Raw genomic sequence first — 12,187 nt, 5'->3', positions numbered from 1 at the left:
TGATTTGAATTTAGTGAAACCACAACCAAACCATACCCATTGAAATAGTGTTTGGTTTTTTCCCAAACCAAACCATTACCCAGTCAAATAATTTTTTATCGTGTTGACAGGTTCGATTCCCTACGGTTTCGATTGCAATTGCTATTTGAAATAGTGTTTGGTTTTTTCCCAAACCAAACCATTACCCAGTCAAATAATTTTTTATCGTGTTGACAGGTTCGATTCCCTACGGTTTCGATTGCAATTGCCATCCTAATGGTGTGTGGACGGTGAGTATAAATGAAACATTCGTGAAAAAGGAAATAAAAAATATTATTTAAAAGAGATTTAAATTAAAAAGTGTATTTTTTTTTAGAAGACATCACTAAAATATTTTTTAGAGTCTAATATAATTTAAAAAAAAAATTTCTAATCTTCAATTTAAAAAAAAATCATTTTGAACACAATTTTTTATTTTTTACTTTTATAAAAAAAATATTATAATTTTTCACAAATTAATTACATTAAGTAGTGGTGCTTCTATTATAATATTCTAATATTTTTAGAATAATAATAATTAATTTTTTATTTAAAATATTTTTAACATCCATTAGACATTATAATTGAGAAAACTAATGGGGTTAGAGTTAATGGACTAAGTTGAAAAATGAAAATCTAAGTAAATGGGCTTAGAGATAGTGAGTTAAGTTGAAAAAAATGAAAGGTTAAGTAAATGGGCTTAGAGTTAGTAAGCTAAAAAAGTGGGCTTAAAATTAATAAACTAAATGAAAAAATAATTTATTTAAAAGAAGATTTAGTGAAAAATAATTAAGGTGACAAAATAATTAAAGATAATAGATGAAATAATTGAAAAATGTGAGAGACAAAGTAGGGTGTGAACAAATAATCAAAGATAATGGGTGAAATAATTAAGAAATATGGGAGACAAAATAGGGTCTGGACAAATAATTAAAGATTATGAGTGAGATTTAGTGAAAAATTATTATGAAGTATGACAAAATAATTAAAGATAATGGGTGAAATAATTGAGAAATGTGGAGACAAAGTATGGTGTAGACAAATAATCAAAGATAATGAGTGAAATAATTAAGAAATGTAGGAGACAAAATAGGGTGTGGACAAATTAAGAAATGTGAGAGATAAAATAGGGTGTGGACAGTGCCGACCCAAGGCTTAATGGGGCTCTAGGCCATAATAAATTTTGCAGCCCTCCAAAAAGTAATAAAAATTTAATTTTTTTATTTTTTGAGGTACAAAATCATTAATTAAATCAATGGTTTGATGAGCTAATTAATTTTGTGGCCCTCCAAAAAAATCAATGGTCTTATGAGCTAATTAATTTTTTTCTATTATTTTTCACTTCATGCAAGAATAGATTTTGTTGTGTTTTGCCTTTTGAAATTAATTAAATTATTAAAAGTTTAGAATAAGGATTAGGGACTGTCAGCTCAAGTAGAGAGGCTTTGGTTCAAAGTTTCATCATTTATTTCTTTTTCCAATTTTTTATTCTACTTATCTCTTATGTTTCTCAACAGTCAAACTTCAAACTTCAAGTCACACCTCACAATCACATTTATTACGCAACACTGTAGCGAAACGTTGCTTGCTGTCTATCTTGATGAAGATGGCTGCTGATATATATATTTTTTGAGACTCCAACCAACAACTGCCATATTTCTTGGGGGTCCTAAAAAAATTGGGGTCCTAGGCATAGGCCACAGTGGTATATGCCTTGGGCCGGCTCTGGATGTGGACAAATAATTAAAGATTATGAGTGAAATTTAGTGAAAAATAATTAAGAAGTGTGACAAAATAATTAAAAATAGTAGGTCACTACAATTATGTTAAACTTAATTCAATCTTCTATAAATAGGAAAAACTTGAAAGGTTGGAGAACTTAAATTAGAAAGAGAAAAGTTGTAAAAAAGAAAGATTTGAGAGTAAAAGAGAGATTTGAAAAAAAGAAAGAAAGAAAATAGGAAAAAAAATATAGAGAAAAATACCAAAAATTCATAGAAAAATCCTATAAGGTGGGTTTAGTAGTTCGTATGAAAATTTGTTATAGAAGGTGTTACAGAAGAATACCGAATCTCTTCGTAGAAAGGTGAGTTATTTTTAAAAATTTCTTCAAAAATTTTAAAAATATGAAAATGATATTTTAGAATTTTTGATGATGAAATTGGAAGAGAAATGCATGATTGGTATTTATTATAGATTTTTGAGGCAATAGATGCTTGAAAATTAAAGAGAAGATAAGAAATAAATAGAATATGGATTCTGAAAATTATGAGAAAATTTTTGAAACTTAGAAATATTGCTTGAGGAATTATTGAGAAGATAAATTGAAAAAATTTTATGAGAAAGTATTTATTTTATAATCTTGATAAAATAATAGGAGGAAATGGAAGACATTAGGAAACTTAGAGAAAATTAAAAATCTGATTTTCTTATACGTTAAGATTCATAATTGAGTACAATTGAAAGTCCGACACGAATTTTGAGACAAAATTACGCTAGGGGCAAAATTATCATTTTGCAATGTAAGTGGTACTTCCCAATTGGATTTAGTTTTATGAAATGCTTGATTTGTAAGTTGTTCAATCCAAAAATCAGATTTTATGTAAATAATTTTATCATGTTGTCATGTCTTGATGTGAGTATGTCATGTAAATTGCATTTACATATTTTGATTTATGAAATATGCATATGAGCATGATGAGATTCACGGTTATACGTTGCATGGATTTAGGATTAGGTACTGGCGCCGTTGCTTTGCCAATGGTGCACCCATACACCCCGGTCTAGTAGGGAGACTGTAAAAATGGTGGATAATCTTAATGTGCAGTTGACCTAAACATGAGATTTATGATGTTATGTGCATTGCATATATACATGAGCATTAAATATTTTGTTTTCTTACTTAGATGATTCATTATCTAACTTGGGTTTTATTTCTGGAATATTCACACATTTCAGATAGAAATTGTAACAGAAACAATGATGAATGAGACATGAAATAACACTTAGCAAAGTGCATGATGAGTTATATGATGAGTTGAATGTATGTTATGTAGCCCATGTATTTAAGTTCTGCTACTTTAAATTCTGAACGTTTTGAGGAATAATGATGTATAGTCTCATTTATAATTAATGATGATGTATAACTTTATTTATGATTAATGAGAATGTAAGAATTGATTTATGATTAATATTAAGATGTTAGGTTCGATTATAGCTTCCGCATTTAATGTTTTTGTTGATTCTCTTTCGAGATAAATGTATGAAAACTTTGGAATGGATAAAAGCAATAATATGATTTAGTTTTAGTAGTATTGAAAAAAAAAATTTATTATCCCAAAATTGTTCTAAGTTATAGCGTGTTCAGAAAATGGGGCATTACACCTATGAAACTTGTTAATTAGGATTAGCATGTGACAAATCAAAAACTTTTAATAGAATTGGATTACTAAATTTTGCTAATTAATTGATAACCTTAACTAGTTAAATCATAGTTAGTTATTAGGAAATGGGAATGAATAGATGGTTTATGGTTGGTTGGTAAGATATTTTGCATTTTTTAACCATTTATTTTATGGGAACAAAATTGATCAAAAGTCCTTGGGTCATCTTCAAGTCACGTGATAAAATTATTAATGGCAATGTGTATCAACTTGGTCCAATCTTTCAGCTCAAGTGGTTGATACTTGATCAACTTATTAGTTGATCAAATTAAGTAAACTTCTGAATTAATTCATAAAGACTTGGGTGAATTTGGAATTTACAGGTTACACAATTTTAGTAGTGGTACGTATTCAGACACATCATATTATAGACTTTTATGTGTCAATTAATAAGAGACGTGGTTCCACCAATATGATAAACGACTTAATGATAATAAATATCATCTCCCCACCTTGATTGAAAATGAATTAGAGATTTGTACACAACCCCAATCAAATACATCTCCCCCACCTTGATTGAAAATTAATTAGAGATTTATACTCAACCCCAATCAAATAATTTTTGACTTTGCCTCAATTGTGGGCTCTCGTGAGTTTAATAAGTCAATTTGTAAAAGTCTACTTATACCATCACTAACTAATAATACCTTAGGATTATATTCTAATTAAGGTCTTCAACGATATCACTTACAAATTATATAGCTCATAATTTTTTGATAATACATAAATATTTACGACACTTCTATTCATTATTTTGCTACTCTTTACTAATTATCTTATTATTGTTCATAATTTATAAAAATACATTCAGATGATATATTATCTAAAGATAAAATACATCTATTAAAATTTAATTATTGTGTTTAAGATAATAATAATAATAATAATAATAATAATAATAATAATAATAATAATAATAATAATAATAATAATAATGAATATTACCATTATTTTAAATTGAAATATCATTTTTATTCTTTATTTTCAAATTTTTAAAAAACAATAACATTATTAAACACCACATATTGAATGAAAATGAATACACGAAGGAAGACCAACTACAGGCGGGCAAGCAAGCAGACGATCACCGGCCGGCGATGATGGGGGATCAGGCGGGAAGACGAAGGTAGAGCGGGATGAGGTTGCGAGTGTTGGGAGGGGAGTCCCAGACGGAGAAGGCGCTGGTTGAGTTCATCCATTTCGCTGTCATCTCCGGGTAATGCCGATCGATTACGTCTTTCAAGCTCTCCGTCGTGTTCACCCATTGCAGCCCCTTCTTCGTGTACGTCTCCTCCCTGAAATCGCTCGTCAAAAATCTATCTGCTTCCAGCCGCCTGCAAATCCAAAGAATCAATAACCAATTCCAAATTAATTCTGAGAAATACAGATCCAATTAACAGTCGTACCTTGATGCCATGAGAAGGAAGATGACAAAGGCCGTCTCGCTGATGGCGAACCCCTTGATCTTCTTCTCCGCCATTAGCCCCACCAACAGATCCAGCTCCTCCACATCGTCATTGTACACTTCCTTCAGCGTTTCAATGGCTTCCTTGTCATCTGTCAAGTCTTCCCATTTAGATATGGGTATCAACAGCAGCGACCTCCTGAACTCGTTGTATCTCGCCACGCTCCTCTCTCTGTCCCTGTAAACTGCGCATCCACACATACACACACGCATATATAAACATAGGATTTTTCGAACCTATATCCATTTTATTATTTACAATACGACATCTACCTTCGAGAGCGGCGAGGTCAACATGATCAGGCCTATCGGAGCCGTCCACATTTTGGGGAATAAGGTCCCGGAGCCACACCGGATAATTCCACAGCTCGAGGGCTCCACTGGCCTGGTGGCCCATGGAAACCATCTGCCTTACAAACCCAATATCCTGCAACGACCTTTCACCCTGGCTGCCGATCAGATTGGACATTGGAACCCTGAAAATTAATTCCTCAGTTAGTGATGATTGATTAATTGAACTGAACGCCAATTAACTGGGGAGTGGAGAATCAATTTAGATCATTTACTTCTCGGTCAACGGCGGAGATTTGTTGGGCCCCGGTGGAGAGTTGATGTCCCTGAGGAAGAGGTGATCCGGTAGGAGCGAGTGCATCCTGTAGACGCCCACAAATTCCTCGGTCAACGAATATGGGACCCCGTGATTCTCCGGCTTCCTTAAACCCACCAAGCCTCCTAGACTGCCTCCTCCCACGTGCCCAAATCTATCCTTGAATCTCTTCCCCAACAATCCGTACCTTACAGAAGATTAATTGTCCATTGAAACGATTCATGATATATACATAATATAATATATTAACGTTGATTATATGAAGAAAAGATCCATGTTTAATGTTAATTAAATAAATAATTACCAGTTGGCTCGCATTCCTGCAAGCAATGTGTAAGTTTTGAGAAGCTCAACTGTCCAGTCAATGGTGTGGATCTTTGCAATGACGGCGGAGGTGACCAGCCTTGCATGCCGGTACAGATCTTCGTCTTCCAGCTCTGGGTATTCCTTCTGCATTTCATGTTTTGCAACACCCACATACATTATTATTATTATTATTATTATTATTGTTATTATTTGTTATTATAATATTATATTAGAAGTACGTACGTAATAAGTGTTTAATTTTGGAATACCTTGAGGGCATCGCAGACTGCATTGTGCTCCTTGATAAAGAGAGCCTGCAAGACGGAGATGCCGGCCCAGCCGTTCCGAGTGTCGCCGGCCAACGGGATCCCATCTTCGTCGTGGAGCAGAAGCCCATTTTTGGCTATCTTCAGCTTGCCGTCCTTGAAAGTCCTCACCTTCTCCAATCTCGTCTGGTCGCTCCCATAGATGGCACTCCCATCCCTGGTCCACATCACAACCAACAACCCAATTAATTAATTAATTACAGCACCCCACCCCACTAATTAATTCCCCTTTGTCCATACATATAGTCGATAATAATAATTTTGCCAATTATATAAGCGACACTAGTAAGTGTTAGTACCACCAAGGTGTCCGAATGTCGAGGTGACCCTTTTTTATCTCAAAAAAGCCAGTGGGAACCTCCTTTGTCTTGTAAAACTTGAAAGATTGGAGAGGGCACTGTTTGGCCACTGACCTCGGTGCCGTAAGTTCCACCTACAATCATAAAGTTGAAACCATCAACTGCGAGTACATATATGGGGGCATAGAAGTTAACTATATATATAGGGCACAGGGAAATTAATTGATTACTTAATAATTAATTACCTGATTTGTATCTTCTAAGTGATCAACCCAGTCGTGTATCATGAACTGAATCCAAGAAGCTGCTAGAACGTTGAACTGTTTTCCGGTGTCTATCAGCCGGCGACGTGCCAGAAGTTTTGTCACGACCACCATCGGATCCGGCTTAAGGAGCTGCATGCTTGTATGTGTTAGTTAATTGTTGCAACTAATAAAAGAGGTTAAAGCAAAGAGTATAGAGGCACATGGGATGCATCTGGGCTTCATTGATAAGGGCACCAAATAGCTGCAACTCTTGTAGTTGCATGTGACTTACTATTAGTTTAATTAGAACAATTTAAAAATAATGTCACATGTCCCCATGTTTTAAAAATAATGTTACATCTCCTCATTTTATTTATGGGTTTATAGTCTTACGTGGCCGACTAAGTCTATACAAAATTTCTCAGTAAAAAATCTAATCTAATTAAGATTTTTGCAATTATTTCTCAAACACTTTCAAAATTTTGTGAAATTACAATCAATATTCTCTTAATTATCCTATATTGCACAAAAATGAAAACAAGAAATGAATACAATATGAAATGAAAATAGAAAAAATATATTTTTCAAAAAAAGTAGAAAAACAAAAACGTGGGGAAACACTTACATAAAATAATAAATGGGTCTTTTGTAAATATAATTTTTAATATAAAAAATATATTTAATTAAAAAATAAATATAAATTCTATAATATATTCAAATAACATAAATGTAAATTCTATCATCCATAAACAGTCACTTATTAATTAAAAATAAAAAATAAATATAAAAAAATAAAATAATCAAACATAATTCAAACAATAAATTTAAAAATTTACTTACTTTTAATTAAAATAAATAATAAATTTAAAAATTTTCAGTTAGAGATGAAAAAAAATTTCATCTCTAGTCTACAGGTTAAAACGTAAAAATTTCTAATCTTTTTATGGACGAAAACGCGTTTTTAAATTAGAAAAACATTTTCAATATTTTTTTAATATTACAAACGGTTTTGAAATATTTTTAAGGCTGCAAAAATGGCTTGAAATTTTTTGGGCACTTTTTGACATTTTGATAATGAAAACATTTTGAAAAAGCCTAGACGGCACTCGCAAAATGTTTGTGTCTATAATTGATTTTCTCTTTCAAAATTATCAAAACTTTCTTCTATTAACAAAATCGGGTCAATTTATATTCACACATATATATATTTGTTATGAAAAAATATATTTTTTAAATATATTAAATAAAAAATAAAGGTAGCTTCTAAAAAATCAATATATATGAATATAAACTATACTATATATAAATATGAAGATATTTCTAAAAAACAAAAAATATATACAGTTAAAGATAAAAACATATAAATATTTTATCTCAATATATATATAACTAAAAACTAAAGATTTAAATTTATATTTACTAAATAAATATTTTGTAGTTTTTATTTATATATAAACCCATAAAAATAAGAAAATATTTTTAATTATACAAAAAAATAGAGAAAGATAAAATTGAACAGACACCGTAAAAATCTAAATGACCAAGATAAAGAGCAAGAATAATTAAAAGTTACCCTTGATCTTAGTTAAAATACTCAAAGAGGTATATCGGTGTCAATTTAGTGGGTCGTGAGTTCGATTTTGATGCTTGCAATTTATCTTTTCTGACATAATCGAGGGTTGGAGACTACACAAGGATGATGATCCCACAAATAATTAGAAATATTTGAAACTATATAACATGTTGAGGCATAACTTTGTTAATTATCATAAATTAAAAACACAAGTCATTCTTTTCTACGAACAAAAAATCTAACTCTCAAATAGAACGGAGTGGGATTGAGTATCTCTCGCACTCTCGTTTTAGGGTTCGATTAAAGTGAGATGAATATAATTATATAAAAGTGTTAAATAAATAAATTAAAATTTTAAATTAGTGGATGTCTCCCAAGCTCCTTTCTCTTTCTTCACTCTTTGAGCGGGTACAAACCTTGGCTTTCTGATCAACAGGAAGCATGTTCCTGCCGAAGAAACTCAATTCACTGCCGGCGCCTTCATTGAAAGGATCGTTGAATTTGCCGTCAGCCGTTCTGTAAGGATAATCGGCCGGATTGAACCTGACGCCGACCGGCGTTCTGCCGACGTTGAGCAGATTGTACTGCTGGTGAAGATGCCGGCGGATCGCAAGGTAAAGCATCCCTAAGATCACCGGCAAGCGGTGCCAAAGCCCAGCCTTATCCACCAAGTGAATCACCTGCATGCATATTACAAGATCGAAAACAAAAAAATCGCTCTCGTCAGCACAAAATTAAGCGATCCATCCATCGAACGGGAGATCGAAACAAAAAACGATCATATATATATTACAAGGAAGAGAAGCCTGTCTGTGAGAGTCATCTTGGCTAGGGCTTCATGGAAGTCTTTGTGAACGAGCAGACGAAGCAGCCCCATGGCGATAACAGCTTAATTGCTTGCTAGCTATTTGAATATTATATATAGAGAGAGATATGGATTCCACAAGTGCGCATGTTCTTCCTCCACATGTAGGATGCCTATATATATATATATAGACTCACGGACAGTACGTACGAGCCCCCTGCGTGCACGGCTACACGTGTGTGATAATGTTCCAAGAAGATACTCATTTTAATTGGTTAGAACACATAAATAGTAAGATATGGAAAAAGTTTGGGTAAACTTTAATTTGTAATTAAAGATTATTAAATTTTAATTTAATATATAATTATCATCAATTATTGTTAAGATAAATTAACGGAATGTTGACACTATTAATAAAAATATTAATATTTTATTAGTCTCTTTTAATAATAATTGACCATATTTATATAATTATATATTAAATTAAAATTTAATGACCTTCTAATTACAAATTAAAGTTTAATAACTTTTTTATATCTTAATATAAACCGTTTATCTCATTCATCCATTTTAATTTGAACATTTAATTTCATTCTATACTTAATAATCATTTTGATTTTTCTCAACCTATTAGCAAGATTGCACGGAAATTGCTTGGAAGAATCGTTTTTCTATTTTTGAAATATTTTTCGTTTTTTTTTTGTACTCTATTTATATTTATTTTTAAAAAAATATATATATTTTTGTGTTTTCCTTCCGTATTAAAAATATTTTTTATTTTTATTTTTGTGTAATCTAACCTATTTTGTCTCTCCAAGGACAGGACAGACTGGGATGTTGACCCTACCCGGTTAAGATTTTTGGCCCAAATTTTAGATTGAAAAATGATTTTTCGATGGTTTGAATAATTATTTTAATTTTAATTGAGATTTGAATTTATTCAAGTTAAAATTCTAGAATTGAATGCACGCAAATCTGACCCGGCTTTCTCCGGGGAAAGGCGGCCGTCAACTACCACGTGGCTACGGTGAGTCAATGTAACATGTCTTGTTATTTTTTTTTTATATATATTTTTTGACATTTTCTCTAAAAGAATAATGCAAGATGGTGGTAGTAGGTAGGGAACCCATGTCACGATGATTGTGTGTTATTAATTAAAATATTCCAAGTTGAAGTTGTAACGTTTGGTTTTTGCCTTGTGGTTCATTGAACAATCAGAGCAGTGCGTGGATGGGGTCAATTGAACGAGTGTGTAGGGTCAATTTAGGTGTAATTAATTAATTAAAATATCCCAAGTTGAAGTTTATTAACAGTTGTAAGGTTTGATTTTTTTTTTTTTTTTTTTGGCCTCAGGGTCAGAGCGGTGCGGAGGGTCAAAGGCGCAATTGAACGATCGAGTTTGTAGGGTCAATTTAGCTAGGATGATGTCGTATTGTCATTCAGATTTATATTTTTTTTCCAAATATTAATTTATGTACATTAAGTATATATATTTTTAACTTATTTTATTTTTTTTACACATAAAAATATAATAATTAAATTAACTAAGAAATATAAATATATGATTAAAATTAAAATAATAAAAAATTTAAGATGTTATATAAAAAAAATATTAAAATATAAATATTAAATTGATTCCTAAATGAAATTAAGTAATGGCGTGATTAAAATAATAAAAAAATTAAATAATTATAAAAAAACATGAAAATAATCTGAAAAGAAAGACAATTAAATATTAATTCATTTTATCCAAGTGCGCACACAAAAATTATTTTTTTAAACTTAAAAAGTATTTATCTCACTTAACACATTCTTGTTAAAGTAATTAATTATTAAACAAATGAAGGATGGGGGACCCACGCGGGCAGGCGGCGTCGGCATCATGCCATAATTATCCCTTTGGCAAAACAGAAGCGGAGGTGGTGTGACTGACGGGTGAATAAAATAAAATAAAATGGTTGGGGTGTCTTCATCAAATATCATGGGTTTGTTATTATTATTATTATTATTATTAGCGGGGGACCACGGGAGCGATCTGCGACACTTACCGCGTGTCTTTTTACTTCCACTCCCTTTTCTTTTGCATGAACCACGTAGGTAGGCATCCCATGTACCTTAAATTAAATACAAAAAGATGGATGCATCAACCTGAGACGGACGAGAGGTGAGCTTATGATGCAATCAATGGCAGAGTCATGCGAGGCCTAGTGGGCTAGATTTTTACAAATTTATTGATGATAATTCAAGGCCTCCAACACTATTAGCACCAAGTCAAGTCAAGCTCAAGCAAATACTTGTGCAACATTAATTAGTGATACTACAATACTTGGAAAGGTAAAGAGAAAAGCAAAGTCATAAGTTTGGAATTATTTTACGAAATTTATAAATTTTGAGGGAAATGTAATTGTTATTATCATTATGTTTAAAAAGAAAAAAAATTACTATTTTGAGAAATCATATGGATTCTTGTAAAAAACACTTTCATGTTATTGAAACTAACAAATGCAATTACAATTGTAATCAACTTCAACGGGGAGGCAAGGAGGGGGTGAAACTATGAGTGCATTTATTAATTAAATACTTTAGCTTATATGGTAATGGTAGACAAGCTTCTTTTCAAATTTGTGGTTAAACATTTTATGCAAGTTATTTGTCTTAAATTTTGGATTCTTTTTATTTTTAGTTAGATTATTTTTTGTGATATTGTTTTAAATTATTGAAAGAAGGAAAGTTGAATAGCTACATATATATATATATATAGGTTATTTTCTATTTATGTGTTTTATGTAATTACTTATTTCGAAATTGAAATGTTTAAAATATAAGGAAGAACTAAAGTCCAAGTAGCAACCAAACAATCAAGTCGAAGCAAGACAGAGATTAACATACTTCACAAGGAGATATATATCATACTTATATATGAATTCAACCTTCAATCTCAGACATATATAGTCGCCGGGGAAAAGTTGATCAACCAGTTGCTGCGGCGCCGAATGGTCGTACGTAGGAGAGATGGAGATCAAATAGGCAGTGGATAACAAATCGCAGTACTGTGCCCTTGCCATGATTTTCTGCTGTGCTTTTGGCTCAGAAAGGCAGG

General features: G+C 31.7%; 1 protein-coding gene across 1 annotated transcript; it reads right to left on the bottom strand.

The window, feature by feature from the left end:
• Positions 1 to 4,408: 4,408 nt before the first annotated feature.
• On the bottom strand, positions 4,409 to 9,247 carry LOC127803188 (alpha-dioxygenase PIOX). Its single transcript, XM_052339259.1, has 10 exons — positions 9,076 to 9,247; positions 8,699 to 8,962; positions 6,710 to 6,859; positions 6,465 to 6,598; positions 6,109 to 6,322; positions 5,838 to 5,983; positions 5,493 to 5,720; positions 5,200 to 5,402; positions 4,868 to 5,111; positions 4,409 to 4,795 (listed from the first exon to the last, which is right to left on the bottom strand). Exons 1-10 carry the CDS (start codon positions 9,157 to 9,159, stop codon positions 4,570 to 4,572), a joined length of 1,893 nt encoding a protein of 630 aa, XP_052195219.1. The 5' UTR covers positions 9,160 to 9,247; the 3' UTR covers positions 4,409 to 4,569.
• Positions 9,248 to 12,187: the final 2,940 nt, after the last annotated feature.

This window comes from Diospyros lotus, chromosome 6 (assembly GCF_014633365.1).
Source record: "Diospyros lotus cultivar Yz01 chromosome 6, ASM1463336v1, whole genome shotgun sequence".
Lineage (NCBI taxonomy): Eukaryota > Viridiplantae > Streptophyta > Magnoliopsida > Ericales > Ebenaceae > Diospyros > Diospyros lotus.
Note: the sequence above shows the minus strand (reverse complement) of the source record. Positions and strands in the feature narration are given on the sequence as shown.